General features: G+C 41.5%; 2 protein-coding genes across 3 annotated transcripts; one reads left to right on the top strand and one right to left on the bottom strand.

The window, feature by feature from the left end:
• Positions 1–113: 113 nt before the first annotated feature.
• Positions 114–1,760, top strand: LOC135496573 (kelch-like protein 40). Its single transcript, XM_064785935.1, has one exon. It carries the CDS (start codon positions 114–116, stop codon positions 1,758–1,760), a length of 1,647 nt encoding a protein of 548 aa, XP_064642005.1.
• A 783-nt stretch (positions 1,761–2,543) lies between these two features.
• Positions 2,544–20,776, bottom strand: LOC135497351 (protein Wnt-4-like). 2 transcript variants are annotated; one of them, XM_064787176.1, is made up of 4 exons: positions 20,237–20,776; positions 10,992–11,227; positions 9,013–9,290; positions 2,544–4,242 (listed from the first exon to the last, which is right to left on the bottom strand). In XM_064787176.1, exons 1-4 carry the CDS (start codon positions 20,320–20,322, stop codon positions 3,775–3,777), a joined length of 1,068 nt encoding a protein of 355 aa, XP_064643246.1. In that variant the 5' UTR covers positions 20,323–20,776; the 3' UTR covers positions 2,544–3,774. The 2 variants fall into 2 exon arrangements, with proteins under 2 accessions (XP_064643246.1, XP_064643247.1); XM_064787177.1 differs by having other exon boundaries at positions 10,992–11,237; positions 20,237–20,326.
• Between the last annotated feature and the right edge of the window lie 1,469 nt (positions 20,777–22,245).

Below are 22,245 nucleotides of genomic sequence, written 5' to 3'. Positions count from 1 at the left end.
CTTCTTAGTTTTTTTGAAGAGAAGCCCCGGCCCTTTACTCCATATTCCCTCAATGTTGAATTTTGACAAACATGCGTATACCTCTTTTTCGCAGGGCGATGTTTCTGGCCAACATGGCGGAGACTCACAGCAAGGTCATCCCGTTACTCGACCTTGACCCTGACTCTGTCGGTGACATCATCAACTACTGCTACTTTGGATCAATCGACATCAACCACGACAACGTGCAAAATCTCATCATAACATCCGGGATGTTCCAGATGCTCACTCTCCGAGACAGGTGTGCGAACTACATGAACAAACACATCGATTTGACTAACTGTGTAGATCTCTACACCTTCGGCGAGTTTCACGACTGCGCGATCCTAAAAGAAGCAGCCAAAACATTCATTTTGCAGCATTTCCAAAAGCTGGCGCTGGGGGAGCAAATGGGTAAACTTCCGGTTGAGAGTTTGGTTGACGTCATCAAGGACGATGACCTTGACATTGAAAATGAAGCGCACGTGTTCGAAGCAGTCATGAAATGGATCAAACATAATCCGGAAGAACGCGAGAACTGTCTTTTCAGGCTAATGGAAGAAGTCCGACTAGTTCACCTTGCGGATGAATACATTGCAGACATCGTTTGTAAAGAACCACTTGTAGCAAAGAACGCGTTTCTAACCGGACGCATTGCCATGGTGAAGTTATTTAAATCTACCCAATCAACTTCAAGTGAACCGGACCTCGAGTTGGCAAACGATTTTCAACTTAATGCAAAGCGTCGGCTTGGGATGTACGCGAGAGATATGATAGTGTTTGCTGGTGGTGGTCGGCCTCCGAGTTGTCGCTCGTTCACGTGTTTTGACCCCGTGACCAAAACCTCGTACCTCGGGCTTGAACCTCATCCATCTTTCGATCACAAATACAAGATTGACAACCATCAGGTCGTAGTGACAGAAGAGAATCAAATCTATTTCCTCGGAGGAATATTCTACTCGGATTATCACTTCGAAGATGCTGCGTCTGCGTTTAGTGACGTCATGAAGTACGAACCAACGACTCACAGCTGGGTGCGTTGCCCCAATATGACTACGCCACGCTGTGCCTTTGCTGCAGTTGCAAGGGGTGAAGATATTCTAGCTATTGGTGGAAAGGCGACTTTCCCTGGCGGAAACGCTACGTCATCAGTCGAGTTCTTTGACGCTGATACAAACAAATGGTCTGTCGTTAAGCCGATGCCATTTGGTCTGTACCATCACAGTGCCGCCAGGTGGCGAGATTTTGCTTTCGTTCTTGGAGGACAGACATACATAGATGAGGTTCAGAGCGTCAACTTCCAGTTCAATTTCGAAACAAACACGTGGACGCTCTTAGAAAACATGCTCAGACCTCGCACGGAATTTGGAGTCGCAATCTTTGGGGACCAGGTTGTCGTCGTCTGCGGAAGATCGGAAGTAAAAACGGATTTGTTTTCAGTAGAATGTTATAATCCAGTCACAAATAGGTGGCGTTTTCTGAGAGAGTTTCCCGAAGATAGGAAATCGCCAGTTGTCGTTACACTGGCGGGGAAATTATACGTCTGCGGAGGGCAACAGACGTACATGTCACGCACTGCACATGCGCCAAGGACAACCGAACGGACTGACGTTTGGTCATATGATGTGGCGACAGATGATTGGACAAAGGTTGCCCGGGCTATGATGTATCCGAGTTGCCATGGGTATGGCGTTGCTCGCGTTAACACAGGGCACGTTAGGGAAATCGGTATGCCCATGTAAGAATGCAGTGAAAATGAAATAAGATAACCAAGCTGGGTTTCATGTAAACATATATTGCCAAATTTCTTACACCAGTACGGGATGAGAAAAAATCATGACGTTCGCAATTGAGCTAAAACAGTAAAAGGTAGTGGCCCATATCATCATCCGAGGCCAAACTAAAAGAAAATTCCAGACCCACAGCAGACCATTTAATGGTGATACGGGGGTCAGCCTCGTACTTTACCGTCAGAGCGTTATCGCCAGTGTAGCTCACACTAAAGAACCTTGAATCGTCAAACTCCGACACGTGGTTCGACACTGGAACGTCCTTTCGTGGCAAGTAGCCGTTGTTGTACTGATAAGTCGTTGGAAGCGGATGGTATGAAAGATCAATAGATGGCGCTGGCCAACATCACACGATCTCCTCAATCCTCGTGCTAAAGCAAATGAGTCAATCTGACACATTCGAGATTAAATTATCGGGAACTATTTGTCATATGGAGTCCGCAATGTCATCATTTGTCTTCTCACGTGACGCGAGATTGTTTGTGATTTAGAGTCTCGTCTGTGTGATAAACTGTGAATTTCACCAAACACTGCCGGATTCACCAGGCAATACTGTGTACACAGTATGTATACTACGTTCCTCATTCATCCGTCTTACGACTTCCTGTCGTATTGAAGACATCGTCAAATCTGCCCACCGCAGCAAGAAAAACAATAGAACAACATCATACGTAATCGATTGATATTTATCTACAAGTTCTAAATTTAAGAAGAAATATCTTACAAACTCTGTACATAAATGATCTATTGCAACCAGTCAATATAAATCTGATCAAATTATCCAGCCTGTGCGGTGTCAACCTTTTCATTGTTAACAATTAAGGAATTTCCGAGAGCAGGGTTTGGAGTCAATTCGGTTGTGGTGGCAGTGCCGAAGTATGCATCCCCGGCGCAGTACGATACAGCAGTAAGCGGCATACTTGAACTGGGCACCGCTCTGACAATATTCTAAAGTTATTCAGATAATGTAATTAATCCTCGTTGATTACTTTCTAAATTTTCTATAATCTCGAAGCAGATTTGCCAATATCTTATTCATTTTGATTGCATAATCTCTCGACACGAAATAAATTACACCAATATAACCTTGTCTAACTATCAACCAAAACTACATCAACTTCTGAATAGGACATTCAGACTCGTGTATACTCGATATGTACATGATTACAAGACGCTTTGCATGATATCAAAATACACAGAATCACTAAAGAAATTCTATATGGTGTTCTTAACCGAATGATCATACGATTTGGCCTAAATTTGGACATCTGGACCTTAATCAAATTAGATCCTAAATGTTGTTGATTTTACTAGTCGAGTTGATACATAATTGTGGGAGGCAAAAGGCTCAGTCATGAGCGTAGCAAAGAAGATTAATTGTCAATCAATATAATTTAGTACAAACCTTCCAAAATGCAGTGCAAGACCGAAATTTGTTAGGAAAATGTTGGCCTACATTTCGACAGGGTTGTTCATCGAACCCCGAATATTATTAGACAAAACCTAGCACTCCTAGTAGACGCAAAATATACAAAATATTATGAATCTGCGCATAAAAACGTCATTCATCAAGTTTACAACAAGTCATATCAGTATATACATATATCATGAAAATGACTCCTTGGAAGTTATGGCATCGCGTACGCGTAGAGGCCTCCGTGAGTTTTTGGAGCACATGAGAAAACGTCAGCCACACGTCATCAGAATTAGGTCGAAATACGAAGTGTAGCCTCAGTGAAAACGAGGCTTTCGCCATCTTGATTCCACATCGTGATGCAAATCGGTTTGCGAGAACATCGAACGGCGATAGCACAAACTATAGTTCACCAATGTTCTGTACTCTAACCTTCCCTTGAAATACCGGTACAGGCTTGATTGACAACATCAGGTTTATCTGGAATCAGACGAACAGTGGTGTCACTTTTTATTGATCTATTTTTGTCGCAGATGACCTTGACCTTGACTCTCAGATACAGCGATGCTCCTCGACCTCCTTCCGGCACTCCTTGCACTTGACGTAACAACACCAATAAAACTTACAATTACAGCGTTCTATCACTGTCCGCTTCTTGGTCTTGAACCCGCGACCACAACACATTAAGTCACAGCCATCGATGGCTTTAGAGTCCTTGTTACAGAGCCTGCCATGCGTCCCTAAGGACCCAGTCTCTTTGTCAGGCTCACAGAAATCGGGGGATGCATCCATATAGACCAAGTCACCCGTCGTATGAGGTTTATACTGTGTATTAATCGGCATCAACTGGCGTCGTGTCCCAACTCGTTGCTGGTCCACTTCCGTTGCTCCGTCGAATTTCTCTTTTAACTTGGCGCCAACTTCTCTAAAAGAGGGCGTGGCCTTCCAGCATGTTTTTAGCTCACAGGAACCGGAAACGCCGTGGCATTTACACTGGACTTTCATGTTGTCATGGATGGCCTGAAAAGACACGGAAAGATGGACTATCAGAAGATGAGCAAAGTGGTCATGTGTTCAAAAGACGTCTAATGTTGCTTTAGTAATATCTCATATATACATGCCATGTCGAACCTGAAATAATGGATGACTGCAAGCTTGGGGTAGAGACAAAGCAACTAAGCAACTAAGCTAGGTCCTCAGCTGAATCTGAGATACTGGCATATGCATGCATTTGAATAGGAGGAAGGGTTTATCAGTGGAAAGGTTGGCAGTTTTGGATGAAGAAGGGGGATATAGGGTAACTTCGCTCAGTTCAGAATACACACTCCGAATGTATTATTCATTACATTGTCAACGCAAGTTTTCTTTGAGGCCGGTTAAATTTATAAATTAGCATACCGTTTACGATGAACGCTATAACTAGATTTACAACTGTTTCGATATGGCTAATTTGAAGAGGAAATCAACGTCTGGGTGGCTCTAAAGTGTTACAAGTTACTAACACTATGGATAACAATCGACTTGAATTTCTGGCGAACAAATTTGCTCCGCATGGTGCGTTATATGATCATTGTTGGCATGTTAAGATGCCCAGCCTATCGATCTGCCAGAAACAGGTTCTTTTCAACAACGTGATGAGACCCAGACGTGTAGTGTCGAAGATAACTTTAACCTCGAACCCAAGGAAACTGTTTCATATTGATCTATATTGGGTTATGTATTCATAAAGAATCCTGGGGATGATAACCGCCCTGAAACCACTTGCAGACGATCCTATCTTCAGGTGTCTGCTGCTTTGAACTCAACAACGTAATTCAAGAAATTAACTTCCTGGTTCGAATTTTGCTTCATTTTAATTTTGTTTATGAACTTTTTCCAGTCGCTCTCCCACTTCCGAAGTCAATGTGCTAGAGATCAAATGAATGGCAGTGATCCTTATAGAACCACGCAGCAGAAAAGGATGCTGCTGATTAGCCTATACATTCTAGATATCCATGCTTTGCCGTTGGTAACCGTCGTTAGGTGCAGACCCGCTCATTTGACTGCGTACTGAGATAACAGACTCGAGGTGAATAAGTAAGCGACAACCATTGGTGATTGGTTGGCCTTCTATTCACAAGAAGGCGGTGGCCATGATGAGAAGCGCTATGAGACGCATCTTCGAAAGAATAAACAAACAGAAATCAACAGAAAGCCCCCTCACTCTCTAGAATTGCATCTGCCGAGGCAAAACGCATTTTGGCCGATGATACGTTGACGCCATAAAATATAGACTGAATTAACTGTTGGCGCTGATCAACAGATCGATTCGAAGCAACGGAAGGAAGTACAAGAGTTTTGAAGACTCGAACCTACAAAGTATGGGTTAGTTCTCTTTGGTTTAGTATTGTCCACCTTTAAAAAGTCAGGTTTGAATTTAAACTCTTCGGCAGTCCGCGGAGCCATTACGGTACCACTGATTACGAAATCACCGTTGATTGATAACTCTCTTCTTATATCCTCGCCAACAAACAGATACATATAGAACGCTGTGATTATTTCACTCATCAATCAACTAGATAAGACACCTTCACAGACGCTTGTACCATCCTATTGGCAAATGTTCACAACGTATTTTTGAAGGAACGATTTTTCTGGGAAATTGAGTAGTCTCAAAAACAATGAAAAACGGGCTTTTCGTTGGAAGCCTAAGCTGAGTTTCCATTGCAAGCTTCATGAAGAAATTTCGGAAAGTTGGCCAACTTAAGACTAGTTTCTTGCCTTCAACCTCTTGAGATATGGCATTTAAGTTTCTTGTCAATAATCTGATAATTGTCTTCAACAACGAAGTGTTTGACGACGAGCGCTTGTCCAGTGTTAGCTGACAGCATCCTGAGCAAAGATAATTGAAGAAAAAACAAGGAAAACAGTTTCTAGAGAATCTGGTTCCGGTTTACAGTTTGGCAATATAAATTGACTTGTTTATCACTGATGCTTTTAGTTAATTTCCCCATATGTTCCCGCCATGTCCTTATCGTGTTCGGAACCAGAAAACGTCACGTTATCATAACTTGATGGATGAAACAGGGGTTGGGCAGGGTGTTCTCGCATTCCGGAGGGGAGGAACATGTGCCCTTAGACAGGTCATGATTAATGGTGATTGGCTCCTCTGACATCTGACAAGATGTTGTCAGATTAGGACGCTGGAAGCTTCTGAACCAAGTAACCTTTGATATTTGGCCAGAGACACACAAGTTTGGCTTCTTATATCATCTAATTAGCTCGTGTAGGCGTAGATCTGGTCAAAACATTCGCCATTTTATGCTTAAATATCGTGCTCAAATATGGAGACCATATCTCTGTTCACATTCCGGTCTGCCACCATTTTGTATGTTATGTCATGTGACTTCCATCGTTTTGATTGGTCATCGTTGACCATGTGGCATGACTGTATGTAAAAGAGCCGCAGCATCTTTAACATCAAAATGAAGCGTGCGCTTTCTCAACTACAGAGCAAATTGAATGACATTCTGCGGGCATATCTTGTTTTACCTGGTGTGTAAACTATTTACTCCTGGGAACTAACTCGACCAATATTGCGCCTGATCACAAGCGAAACAAATGATAAACCTCTTCATCGCTGAAGTCCTACTCCGCCAACAGACTATTTCAAATATGTGGAATGCATCAGTTTAGGATGATTGACATGGATCGTCGGTCAACACCCCCTCGAAACAACCAAGAACACGAAAATACATATTCGAAAAGATAAACGAGAAAATATTTCGGGGTTGCAATCCATAGAGTTAAAGGGGAATTGAAAAGGTGAGTTGGCGTTAACTGGAGAGCAATGACGTTCTTTGCCTTGATTTCATATCTAATATATTGTTGATCATCTTGAAAAACATTGTACACCAGACAAACTTGTTTGGCTTATTCCGCGGCCATTTTGGAAACCTTGGCGACTGTAAATAGTGTACATTAAACAGCATTTTAATATCTGATCCATTCACAACTTAACCCCACCAAGTGAACCTCAAGAGAAAACACGAAATTGTCAACCGGTATAGAAATTTACTATTAGCTTATAAAAACAACCCATGGATTAGGAATGGCTAAAGGTTACAACAACATTTAGAGTTAGGCCCCAAGATTTCATAAATCAAACAGATAAACACAAATTTTACACATTTTGTCCGGTCATTTTTTTCGCGGTCTACATCGAAGTGAATTTGGTGTGATGTGTAAATACAGGCAAGTTAGTGCTTTTGTTCAGATTGACTCGTTTCTTTTACGAAAGGGCAGTCCTAACGAGTTAAGTGTTGATACTGGTATATTTTCACTTGCCAATGAGAAATAAATTGCGGTGTTTTTGGTAAGGAAACGCTCTCTGTTTATGTACCTTAACAAGGAATCTTAAAAAGAAATGTCCGCGATAGCAGCCCGCCCACATCTAGCAGTTAAACATCATCGGTCGTGAACTAATTTCTTTCTGTCCAATCTTATGCAACGATCGCCAACTAAACATTACAATAAAACCATTTAGCTAAGATTTATTCCAACTTGGCTATTTTAAACCGTTTGCCTTCGTGGACTCGCTATGGTATTGGTATTTGGAACCCTGCGGTGGAGGCTAAAGGTGACATGACACTTATAACAGTGATCTAAACATCGTAGGGCACCCCGAACTCTGGAAACTGGCTTTGAAACCGCCGTCATTTTTGAACAAATACAAAGGTGTTGTAGAAATTTAGTAGGGGCGGGACCTCGGCGCGCAATAAACTTGTCCCTGTCAGTCAGATTAAGGCAGGGGTCAGCTGCTTTGGTCACTCGATATGGTTCAACTACCATGTCAGGAGAAACAGATAAAAAATATCTGACTTAACCCTCTGTGGGTTGAGTAATATCAAGCACGAAGCCTACGTATCTTACATTAAGGTTCAGAAAGCCGTAGCATCGACCATTAGCCACGTATCTATTATCATGCCAAAATTCCTAGTGCCCAATACTTCTTTGTTCAACAGATCTGTGCGGGATGCAACCCAACAGACCAACAGAAACGGCGAAATAACCAACTCGGAATCATATACATGTACTTTTATGAACAATCTCAGAGATTCTGCGCTGCCATGAAATCACACATCAACATAGTCTTGCTACCGTAGTTTCCAGCAAGTTTGAGCCCATGGACACGATTCATCCCTAACCAAGCCCAAAATATTGACTTAACGTCATCTGGGGTGTAATGATCAAATCACTTGAACAATCCCTCAGTTTTCTACACGGAATTTCACAGAAAATGCCAATCGAAATGATTGACAGAATCATGACACGAACGCTGTCATCTTGAATGGAAAATGTACACAGAATGTACACAAAATGTACACAGAATGTACACAATTTGTCAGCTTTCAATTTACATTGGGCATGTGACAATGAGTGGACAAATACTCAACATGTCCCATCACTGACAACAGATTAAGGTCAGATTTCTCAAGCAATTATCATGACAGTTAATTGATTTTATAAAACTATTTGTAGATTTTAGGTTTAATGTAAATACGGCATGTTTAAATGTAATATTGCAAATGATAGTTTTTTAAAAAAATCTGTTCGCACCTAGGTCAATGCTATGTTGACAGGTTCTTGACCCCCTAAATGGCCTACAGTTCGTATGACTACGAAGCACAATATTTCAAATTCCAAGTAATCTTTATGAAAGCATTTTTAAGATGGATGCTCTACTTTTTATATGTAAGAACCCTCGCCATGATTCTTTGCAAGTAAAGGGGTTCTCCACTGATGACTTACCCTTCTTCCAGCCTCATTATTATGTAAATTCATCAAGGATCTGTTGGTGCCTGCGTACCGCTTCGCCCTCTCCCTCGCGTCCACGAACGCTTTACTAAATGCTGCGCCAAACGCGATGTTATCTGAACACCCCGACCACTCGAACCCGTCCGGACTCCTTCCTCGTACGCTCCGGTCGCACCCACACTTGCGTAGTTCCCCACTGCTGCAGGCCCTGGTCACCGCATGCGCCACGCCCGCTGATGATATTGAGTGTACAAATGCTGCCTCTCGCGTACCTGCAAAGATGACAAAAAGTAAGTCTGGCTGTCTATTGTATGGAAACACTGAAGTATGGGGAACAAGCAAGAGCGTTCTTTTTACACCGGTGTAGAGTTTGCATGTCATCTCTAAGGTCGTGGGTTCGAGTCCCAGTCGTCGGGACTTGTCGTCATGTGATAGATTGAGCGACAATCTCGAACAGCGTACGGGTTTGCTCCGACATTACATTACAAATTGCATCACATCGTTTATAGAGCTAAGACTCATTGAATATGTTTTGATAGTCAAACCAAGAGGCCAACTTTGAACAGAGATCAACCAAAGGTTAAAAAGTCATCGCTTCTTTACATCCGGTTGTTACATGCCTTTAAACCTGACTTTAAAAAACCTCAAATTAGAAAGAGACACCCGAGACACCATCCTTTCGCCTGGTCTAATGACTCGGAAAGGGTGTCTCTTTGAAAGATCAGATGAACCGAGACATGAAAGTCTGCCGACAATCACCCATTACGAATTGACATTGTTGCCCGATTACAGAGGAAAACAAAGCGGTTAAGGCTGTCATATGTAATTTGCTGGTCATTTGTACGCTGCTATGACATGTAGAATTCCTACGTGTCATCATTTTTCGTCAGGGCATAATAAGATAGAACTTGGGGTAAAACCCACTCGAATATGGTCGAAAATGCCTGAATAGAGTAATCCTCAAGATCGGCGTGCTCCCGAAGTTAAAACTATCTGACTGACATTGATATCAAGGACTGTAATGCTTTGTCTTAGAACAACGTATTGACATTGAGAAAATAGCATCAATAAGCCCTACCACATGTAGCTACTAAACCCTTATGACAAATGTTGTGGACGCAGTGATAAATGTTAACGGGCGTCTTAATCAGGGTATGTTTGGCCAGGCCTAATCTCCTTTTGATATCTGGACAGAGGATGAGTTACTGCTGTCATCTATCACGCCAAGGCGGCATGTCGAATTTCATCCTCCCGCCAAGATTGAGCAGACTTTGAAACAGTTCCCCCATTAATTTGGGACAGTCCATGTCAGATAACTTGACCAATACATTCAATGCGAATCATGTACCCAAAAGGCTGGTATCCTGATTCAAGCTGATGTAAGGAGGTCTGACCGAGCGTGATTGCTGCTGTTAATGTTCAACATTGTAGACAATTGGTGCTTACCATCGCAAGCTAATCAAAACGTTGTGCATTTCTCAGTGGTATTGTAGTCAAGCTTATATCTAAGAACTGAACCAGTACGATCGTCTGCCTATTTCTCGAACCTGAGACAGAGTTATCATTCGTACACCATTTGTCATTTTGCCATTCTCAAAGATTTCATGTATATCTCAACCATTACAGAAGAACGCTTTCAATAGTCATACTGGTGTGATGTTTCATGTTTGCTGAATTTCATCGTCCTCACTAATAGAGTCAATTCATTCCCCATTTTTCTCAAGCACCGAATCCTCCATTGTGATTGGTGCACCGGTGCAGCAGGATCGAGGGCTGTTACGGATTGGTTCAATTCTACAGACTGCGCCGGTGAAGCAGGATCGAGGGCTGCTGATTGGTTCAATTCTAGAGACTGCACCGGTGAAGCAGGATTGAGCGATTATCTCGGCCAACACAACAAGAAGCCTTCAGAATACGCCAAATTGAGCCGAAAATTCAACACAACATAGAAAAGATGTAAAATGCTCCCTTACCCTGCTTAAGTACGTTTCCAAATAAGTTAGCCTGGTTAACTATACTACAATTCCAGCGCCTATTCCTGAACTGATTTTGGCACTCGTCTATGGCTAAGTTGGCTCCTCGCCTCAGACTCTCCATTACTTCCAGATTCCGCCGGCAGATCTGCTTCTGTCGCTTTACAAGCCCCTTCAGCCGGTTACAGAAGTCTACGTTCTGGATACTGCTGATTTGTGACATCTTAGCCAATACCCTGAAAAATACTGAAAACACTTAGCAATTTAATCTTTAATAGCACACCGAGTGGCATGGGTGGCCAATAATCTGAAAATATTGAAAATACTGTTTCTGATTATTTCCCCTCTTTGTTCGAGGAACGCTAGAAGCAAGAATGACACCGATTGAAGGTTGGGAGAATTGACCGAGCATCGTTGTGTGAGCATCATTGTTACAGATGATGTATTCACAGGGCGTTCCTGTACTTTCGCCTTCTGAAATTGTTGAACATGTTAGTATAGCATAATGGGTAGTTGCATAGCCCTGCAAGCGTTAAACTAACCAACTGTTCAATTGTTCCTTGAAATATCAAATCTTATCAGGCACAAGACAGGTGTAATGTGTGCTATCCTATGCTAGTATTTCTTGGGGCGATACAGCAGCCACACGGAGGCGAGACGTACTGTTTACAAGAAAAAAGCGCTTCTTGTAGTTTGGCCATGTTCTTGCTAATTTACCTGCGTGATCTCAAGTAGGGAAGGTAACAGCTTGCGGGAACTGTCACCCGCATATTAGATTAAAGCTATTGGACTATAGGCCAGGAAGAGATACTAAAAATGTTACTACTGGAGAACGGAGCGAGTTTCGTACCAAATTGCTATTGCTATTTCATTCACGATTCTTGCAAAATCTTGAACTGGCCTACCTTCACCCACTAATGTTTCTGAGCTTGCTTCCCCCATCATCTGACCCGGAAGTGACCCGAACCTGGCCAAACTCACTTATAACTTGGCCAATGTATAACATGGAGATGTTTGATGTATATCGATGACAAATAGGTTGTAAACACGGCTTGTGGGATTAGGGTAAGCCGTCGAGGCAGGCAATTTGTCTTTAAGATAGATGCTCCAGTTATATGATAACCGTAACCTCTGGAATGACATAGTTGGGATGTTCTTAAAGGGATGGTCCCAGTTTCTGGTACAGATAGAGGGAATAGTAAGCTTGTGTTGGTGAAATATACCTTCCATCCCTCTCATATCAGTTGGGCGCGTGTGTGGAAGTTGCGTGTGCGATTGACAACACTGGATGTACGAACTCAGTTGACAAAGATAACCATTTGAACAGCCTAATGACATGTAAGTTTAAGTTGTTGTCAGTATCATTTTGGCAGCAATAGGCGAGTGAGTCTGGGGCAAGGGAAGCAGACCTTTAATCTAAGTCAACAGCTTCAGATGATGACAATGTTCCAGGAATTACGAATTGATTTCACTAAGATGCTTTTGCATGACTATTATGTTGTCGAATGAGACCAGACATCGCCTTTTTATCAGATTTCTCTTCTGAAATAACGACAAACTGATCGATCAATTACCGGCCCGTGACCAAAACAATTCTGTTCCCTCGATCTCACCACATCTCTTACCAATCTTGGTGACTGATAAACTGGTGACTGGTGACGAAAACGTGAAGTAGATAGTGTCATGAGAGACCTCGCTGTTGGTTGAAAACACCCAAGACCATATTCTTTATTTCACGTTTGTAAGATCAAGAACCAAGGAATTCACTTTTTCTTTAGTTGTGGCTGCAAGTAATCGCCTGACACTGATACTACAGAACCTATGAAGAGGTTTTCACCCAATTAAAGTGATTTAAGGGGCGAGCAAGTCATGATGATTTATTCACTTGTTCCACAAGGCCGAAAGTTAGCTTTTTCGTCATCAGAACTCGATGCTTGTTGTTTTACAGCGAGAAGTAAAACACAGCTTGGAATAAATCTCGTGCCTGGGTTAGCATTTGATTTAGTGAGAACAGGGACTGTAATTTACTTCAAACTGTGGTAGGTAAGCGGTCTACAACATGTTTCTTATACCAGTACTATCTCCCTAATAGATACATGCTGTCTGAGCCGAACAAGCATTGTAGGGGACTTCTGATTGGTTGATAAAGCTCACTGAAGAGGACGATAATTTGCGCAAAAGGTGGTGTGCAGTGAGGAAGCAAAAAAACTCACTGGAAGAAGTAACCATTAAGTAAACTCAAGATATTCAGACTTTTACACGAAGCAAATAAGGAACCGGTATTGATTCAAAGTTTCAGTAACTTTCGTCTACAGTCACCGTTTCCTGGTACTCAAATATCCATCGCAGCACAGCTGTTCAACTCTCTCGATCCATCACTTTAAGTCGTGTAAAACCTCTCTATCTGGCGTATTAAACAAATATAGTTCGCGAAAATCTTCCAGCAAACGACTTTAGCATGTTCAGTGCCGCTCGTGTTGGGAAAACTCTAATGACAGGCCAGGTCTCTAACATTCTTAGCTTTTGTCTGGTCACAAGGGCGATATCATTTTAAATGAAGGTGATTAATATCATTTGCTTAAATTGACTCGAAATAAATGGTTTTCTTATTGTTCATTGACAGATACGACCAAGGCATTGTCGCCATTACTGCCAACGGGGGCACGTGCGATAATGTGGAATTCCGGCTCTTTAGGTGACCAGAACGAGGAAAGGGCAATTGAATGAAGACCCTTCTTGAGCTATGATAGGCCTATCGTATAATCTTTGTGAAATCATATATATCTTTTGTTCAGAGTGTGTCCTCAGCGAAAACTCTAAGCGGCAGGCAGTTCTTGATGACCATAAAATACACCGATTTACCTCGGATAGGATCGCAGATGCAAACACCATTCCGTGTCGCCATTTTTGGATCAGTAAACACCAAATCAGTTCCACTGCAATCAGCGTGATGCTAGGCGGGGAACAGTCATTAAATTGTCAGATTCTGACAAAGATAGACATATACATCATCATCAAAAACCACTAAAAGTTGACTTGATCGCCCAAATAGAACACAAAAACACCAAAATATGGGCGATTTTTTAGCGTTTTTCTCTAGGCAATTTTGGGATTAGGCGCGACAGTGTTGAGATTGAAGAGATAACCGATGACTTGGCGACAATGTTGCTCTCAAGGGGCTAAAACAAAACCGAAAGCCCTGAAGTGGTCAAACTTAATTATTCTGAACTGATTTCATGCTTATGACTCTGATGGTTGCCTTTAGAATGTCTCACGGATCCTTCAATATACCTTCCTACTACAATTTAGTTCACCCTCATTCCAGACTTAGTTATTTTGTTCAAGTAACTTTGCATCGATGCCAACATGCCCGTAAAGAGCCCCCATCAAGTCTGGGGGGCAAACAGACTGGCGGCAGTTCATCCCACCATCAGCTCCCATTGTACAGTTATGGTGAGAAACCCATACACACAACAATGCATTGTGCAGTGTCCAATGCATTGTACACCGCCACTCAGTGCTAAATTTGACAGAACAATTAATATTTCACTTGTTCGGCTGACAAATCTTGAAAAGTGTGTTGTGCTTTCCGGGTAATTTGTTTGGTAAATTAATCACCGATTCGATTTTTAGATGACATTTGAAATAGATGGCCTTAATTCGAGGTTTATGCTAATGAAGAGGGTTCACCACCCCAACATGGGGTTCCTGACGGGTAGCTAGGCTATACTATCTGGTGTTGTTGTTCAAGATTTTTTACAGCACGTATGGCCATGGATCTAAAAGTGCCATTTTAGGAACGTATGGATCTATCGACTGCCACGAAGCCGCGCGCAGGAGGACGCAATGAGGACGTAATGTACATTGTATACCATACTCTCGGCAGGATGATGACCAATGGCTCAAAAGCGTATCATGCTTGATGTAGCATCTCGTCATGGTATACTATCACAGGCATGGTTGGTTACTGATTAGATACGTCACTTGTTTGCCTCCCAAGCTTAGCATTGAATGCCTGGTTGAGAGAAACCATCATTGGGAAGGCGTTCCCTAACGACACTTAAAAGACACACGGGCAGCGAAGAAGCAGTTATACTGATGTCAAACTCTCGACTTCTTGTTAATGAGTCCGGCGCAAATCATCACAGTCGTATGATTTCTCCCCAGTCGACGATGCCCGGACCTGACTCCTGCAAAATTCTACCAGGACCCCGGGGCGACATGCTCAACAGCAAATCGCGGAGGACGGATAGGAAAACACTTCTTTCAAATGAACAAAACAAATATGAAATTAATGCAATTTCATCAATCATCTCTGAAAGAGTTCTACAAAGAATGTGTTGATGTATGTTAGCCCGCTTTATGCTCTATTTCAGTTGAAAAACCTGGAACCATGCATCCGGCATCGTCTTTGTCGATCTGATCAGTTGCCCACCTAGTCAATTTTTGACACAGAAAGTTGAACAAAACCCTCCGTTGCCTTCATTTATGTCTCCCACAGCTGCCCTAACCCCGGGATTCTTGGGGTGACTTTCCATCCATCATTACCACTCGTTTCCTTAAGTTTTTTTCGGGTCATTCTTGTTGCGGAAAGCCTGTTCCTGATCTAATAAGCTGGTATGGGTCTCATAAGGCTTATGTTTTGGTTTTGGCCTTCATTCTATAGCTTCACCACAAATACCTCAAGTTCTGTATCAATTCCTTAAGTCAAGGATTGGAATACAGAATACTCTTCAAGCCATTTCTTCAAAACAAAACCACTCCTTCGTTTGTTTTCTCAACGGAATTCAACTCAAGATTTGTATCGTTATCGTTATTGACAATCTTCCTACTCTCCCCCTGTACACATCAGTGTTTGAGCGTGGGTCAACTGAGTATGATCCCAAACATGTTTAATTCCTTAAACCCATTAAACATATCACTAGCTACCTTTCTATTGTTCTTACACACCTAAGCCCATTAAACTGATATCTCATGCGACAGTATGGCGACCAATTCGCAAATATACTCATGATACTGGGAACGGATATAGTTAATACTGTTAATCTCTTATGAGGAAATAATGTTGATTTTTAGCAAGATATTTCGTTCTCATACTCCGATCCTCGTCCCCATGTATCACTGACCATGAGGTATATTGCAATGAATATTTGCTAAAGAAGTGGGCAGAATCATATTTACTTTGTCAGCGATAAGTTTAACTTTATATGACTATAACGGTGCAATATGTAACGTCACTAAGATATACCCACATTACGATTAATGAATATAGATATTTGGACAGCGGTAATACCAATCATAAATCAATATTGCATGGATCGATATAATATTAAGTCAAGATATCAAAAAATCATGTTTAGGGATTAAAGGCGTTATCAACAGATAGTAGAATTACGAAGGGAAATGATAAAGCGAGTGTACCGAGTGTGCATTGTCTCTGAGTATGGTTTAAATACCTCTGGTTGTTTAGAATGGCATATCGTAGTTCAAACTGTGGTAGAATTGCCAAAGGAATTGACACAGAATTAGAGATATTGGTTGTCTCCTATATCATCTGTTGATTTCAGGCAAATCGAAACTTTCTTGTTCGTTAAGTTTTATTGACAATAGATTATAATGGATTCATGCAAAAATGCTGTCGTACAGGCTTAGGAAAACTAAAATATTAGCTCCTCGCGTATTGACTTAATGACGAAATGTTATGAAAAAGAACAACATTAGTCTATTAGACTTTGATTATTCTGTTAACCTTACCGATTATTCTTATTAAATTTTAATTCGAAATGACATCTGAATGTCTCTCGGTCATAACTATGTAAGCTATTCAATTAAAATTGTGGGATATGTCTGGCGAAGTGGACTTTGTTTAGACGAGTAAAGACATTCGAAATAAAATGCACTACTCAAAACTGTTCCATTTTGATTTGTTTTGTTTTTGCATGATATATTCTCATGAGAATTTACGTTTTATTCTGTGTCAAATTCACATCAGCATGTTTCGAGCCATGCTTTGTAATAGTCAGAGATTGGGAAAACGAGAGTATAATGTGTCAAAACACTGGCCAATATCGTAAAGGCATCTGAATAATGAAATGACAGTGCTTACACACGTTTTTAAAACAGTGTAATTGGTCAACACGTAAAACGGCTAAGCGTATTTAGAGAACAATTCTCTCGCGCCTGGACAGGTCTATAATCAACAATATAACAGGCCCCATTTACTCGGATGACACGAGGTTGTTTAAAATCATCGAATTGCCGCGTTTGTCACAGTCTCAAGTGTCTCCCTAACCTACAATTTTCACTCAGGAATCTTGGCGAAATGATGAGTTGTGTTTGTCTCTTAACGCCTGGGTGGCGATAGGGCATTTTCAATCAATGGTAAAGTGAATTGGTTGAATTTAAATAAAATTGTCATCGTTAATTTTTCAATTAAATTTGTAACACCATTTCCACTTTCAGATAGGAAGGTTTAAAAAACTACACGAACACTATTTTTTTACACGTGTCACCTTTCAACTGGTTGTGCTTTTGTGACACATCACATGAATGATTAGTTTCATCCGGAGTGACTACCTTGATGTGAATATGTTGCAATAAGTCATCAGCATATTCTGACTTTTCATGTTGGAAAAGGTTTCAGACGTTATCTATCTTATCTATCATGCTATGACGCACTCACCCTATAGTGAGAAACGCCCACGCTGCAGTGAAGGATGACCAATGTTACATATCGGTGCCAGTTGGCCTAATTAGTACTTCCTATTAAGAATCCTTACCGATAGTACCTGAACACACCCGAATTTATGACTTCCATGATCCAGGACCCGCGATCGTAAAAATGGGTGGACACGACGAATGCACTCATTAGCCTGCACTCATTAGTCGGCTCATTAAGTCTTTCTTGAGAAAGATGGAGATCCGCCATAGTTTATGACCCTCCTTTCCTGCTTCTTGAAATAGGCCCGGGATACCATAAAGACGGGATGGACTCTACTATGCGAGCTTCTCTGATGTCATATATTTCCACATAATTGTAAGCTGACATCAGTTTTAAGTTCGAAGTGTTTTAACTACATTAAACTGCAACTTTAAAAACTATTAAATGGATTGTAAATATCGCAGTGTTACCCTAAACCTCTACTTTCCATAGGTTATCCACACTTAAAGTGGACATCTTCCATATTTCCCTAAGAGGACATTTCCACACTATCATTTTGTAGAGAACTGTTACTGGTGATACAAGGTCTAGAAAGTATTTGTCATTTCGAGGCAAATCCACTCGGTGATCGTTGTAACCCAAGTACTGTTGACAAGATCGTGAGATATTAATGTAAAACTCCGATGATGTATTTATCAACCTAAGGTATGACTACGCTAGACCTAGACGCGGTGTTTTGGAGTGAAAACTAAGGATTGCCCCTGGACGCTGAACTTTTGACCGGACATCGGAGATTTTGGAAAATTATGGATTTCTCCAGAAAAATCCATTTGTACATGTCGAGTTTTACTTTCAAGTGAATATGGCGTTGAATGCACGCATGTGTGAAAGAAAGGGAGAACAGGGCATTGGAGAACAGCAAAATTTTGTTCACACAAGCAAAAATTTCCGTTAAACGTGTAGTTTTATATGATGTACGTGTACACGAAATTTTATTTAAAGACCTTTTTCTATAAAAAATCTATGAAAATTCAATTTGGAAATTTTTATGACGATTTGGTGTTTACCTTTTTTTGCGTTAAGAAGTATTGTCAAAATTATATCATATTTATAACATGACTTCCATATGGGACTTTTCTTTTCCGGTTATTCATGATAACACCATCACTAAGTTAGTACGAACTACAAAAGTTGAAGGTATCTTCAGAATATCATAACACGAAAATGTACACCCACTGATCACCTCCAAACCTGGCTGTCATCTCTGTCACAATTAGTCAACAATTAACTGTAGATTTAAGATCTATTTAGTTCTAAATATGTCACTCAAGTCAGCTATCTGACCATTTTAGTCATGTTGTCATAGTTGACTTTTGGTCAACTGGCGAATTCTTTCCGAATAGGTGTTTGTGCAAAGTGCGCACGTGCTTTACAATCGCTGGTGGAATATTTGTCTGTACTCTTCCAGTGTTTCCCTACCATGATGTGAAAATGTAAACTTTGTGTTGGTTGTCAAATTATGATTAATTGCCCAAGTTTAAGGTGTTATTCGGGTGCACCTCCGAATTGACAAATACTGAAAGCTGAGGTAGACTGAGTTGTTAGCCATGGGCAGGAATAAGACACAACAGCGAGATGGTATGCCGGGGAGGCAGCCAGCGAGTGTTCTTTTCCTAACTATTGCTTCTCATGGTAATGAATACTTGTATATTCTGTAGGAAACATTCAAACATCCACTTTTCTTATGTTTTAGACGGATGCAGAGCACAGCGCATGAAACCCGTGGTAGTCTTCAACGCTGTGTTGCCTCAACGCGTGTAAAGCACAATGCTGAAGAATTTCGCAAAGCTTAATCTCGGCAATAAGAGACCAATCAACTCTATAAATTAAGATGATTCAACAAAATCGCGTTGAATGATATAACAGACGAACGTCCACCACGTGGCCGCTACAACCTTGGTTGTAAGAAACCAGCAAAAACTTCTTACGCGCCGCGCAACCTACAATACGCATCTCTCGAGGTTCTATCAAAGTAAACACGTTCCGCTGCCGTTTTTTTTGTAAATAAAATGCAACATTTTGAGATGTGCTAGATATCTTGACGTCTGTAACACGTAACAGGACTAGCGGTACGTTTGAAGCCTCAGGTTTTTAAGCTAAGATACCTCGAACACGATTTCATTGAGGTTACTTTCACGTGGTGGCAATACTTTGCTGTACTACTCGACTGATTTTGAAGATAAACGGTTTTTCTTCTGTGCAATGTCACGGGTTCTTGTTTCAAAACATTGTGCGGGTAAATTTATGAATGTAGACTGAATCGGCGTGGTTTGATTTGAAAGACGGGTAAGTTAGAGTAATCTTGTAAAGTTAAGCAGGCTATCTAGTTTAAAACAATACCTGGCGGTGTCTCTTCACTGAGTGCAAGAGGATTCTATATCAAATTGACTTGCGTAGTTTGGACTTAAGTATATGTCAATGAAAAAACACTAAAATACACTATACATGTTACTCTTTTAAGTTTCGTTTGATGAATATTGTGACATTATAAAATGGTTGAAATCTGCTATAAAACTATACTTACAACCAACGGGTCCCTGTGGTGAGGTAACATTTCAGGAGAAGTAAGGCCGCTAAGAATATAAAACTGATGAAAGTCCGGGTGTGCATGGTACTCCGCTAGCGTCCGTCAGGCGTCACAGGCTATAAAGCCCCCTTAAAAACACCAAGGGCAAGACCCAACCCAATTTTCGAAAGTTAATCCTTAAACTCTGTATCCAAAGTCAAAATTTAGTGAAAACTCCAAGGAAGATTTTATCCAAAGGTTGTTATAATCGGTTGTGGAAAAGCTCCCCGCTGAGCGAGCGGAGATCTCAACTCGTCCAAGCTATCTCTGCCTTCAAATGACTTCTTGATTGGACTTCGTCTGCTCGAGCAAAGTTTGCAGACGTACGGGCCGTGATAAAATGCGAAAATGCGGTTGGAACGAAGTCGCCGAAAATATCGTCTGCTGTGAAGTCGTCGATGTTGTTCTTTTCAAGTTTGTCAACACGAATGATAAATAGCGACCACAACCTCGTTTAAATACTAATTTCGCGGTGTAATTAGGGTTCCTGCGCCGCTTGCTCATTTTGATGGTGCCAGACGATCGGCCCGTTTACTCGGCCATGTCCGGCCGTCATCGGAGCGTGCGGGATCCCGAGCGAGAAAAGCGCAATCAGACGACAATAACACCAATCAGAATCTCAATGGGCGGCCTTGTTGTAAAAACATAAAAGGAGACTTAAATTATGAAGATTAGTGTTTACAAAATATGTTTTATTGTTTATCCTTTGTTTTAATTCGGTCTATTCGTGGCTAATTATGCGCATTAACATATTTTACTCGGTGTCCCGACTGTTTGTTCGAGGGGACCGTCGCCAGTTCGCGTCCCGATGGAGACAGACGTCGGAGAGATATTTGGCTAAATCTTTGAATTTTGAAATGTAATTACAAGACCGTTTCAGCTTACCAACGTAAGGGTTTTTTTCCTGGAAATCTTATCATTGTGTAGCTTTAATTATGAATAATGGCATGAACAGAGTTTTGACAGGAGGCTAATTTGTCGGATTCTATCAACGCTTTTTTAACGTTGCTGTTTCATTTCGTATAGGCCCACATTTTTGCGCTATTTTCAGACCCCAACTGATATTGAAATCTGACTGCATCATACCAGACAATCATGTGTCCTTGGCTAAAAAATGTGCGTCAGTTTATTCCGTACTCAAAGACATTCAGTACATAAGTCTCACTCACATCTCAATCACAATCAGAGACATTTTGGTGGTATTTTTATATTTGGAAACATTGTCCTTCGTCTTTCAGCCTAAGCTTAGCGCCTCGATTTGCGAAATATCATTTTCTCTCTAACGTTTCAATATATCACCAAAATCACGGCCGGTTTTGACTCAAGAATGATGTCCGTTTTAAACGAAACAACATGAAGACATTGGCACAATGATGCCCTAGCGGTTATTTTTGGAATCACTACAACAAAAGTCGCAAACAAGACATTTCGCTCGATTCTGCCAGTAATCACACAGTTCAAAAGGATGTTGTTCGAGCAAGGTCTTTGTCGATCATTGCCAAAATCACAATCGTTTGTCTAGCATATGACCGATAGTGTCTATTGCAAGAGTTGTTTTTAAACAGGCATCACCGCCCGGCAACACACAGGAACAACCTTTCTGCTCGCTGTTACCCCAGGGCTGCGACTAACTTTCAATATTTATGATGGTTCAAAGCCATCAGAGGTGCGAGAAACCAGTGTCTTCGCCAGTGTATTCTGTCATTAGCGGCTTCACCAGGTCTTCACCAATACCAAGGAAAACCAACCTCCTTGCCAATACCAGTTGCGCAACACAACAAGGCCCAGTCGCTCCAGGTGAACGCCTCGTGGCGACGGCCATGGGCCTTCCGCCGATCGGATGTGGGATCCCACCCATAAAACGGCTCAATACCTCCGGGTGAACGCCTGATGGCGACGGCCATGGGCCTAAGGAATACTACAGGTGTAAAAGCTATCACCCTTTCACGACAAGAGATCAGATGGGG

Source organism: Lineus longissimus, chromosome 12 (genome assembly GCF_910592395.1).
Source record: "Lineus longissimus chromosome 12, tnLinLong1.2, whole genome shotgun sequence".
Classification (NCBI taxonomy): Eukaryota; Metazoa; Nemertea; class Pilidiophora; order Heteronemertea; family Lineidae; genus Lineus; species Lineus longissimus.
This window is presented reverse-complemented; position numbering and strand designations above follow the sequence as displayed.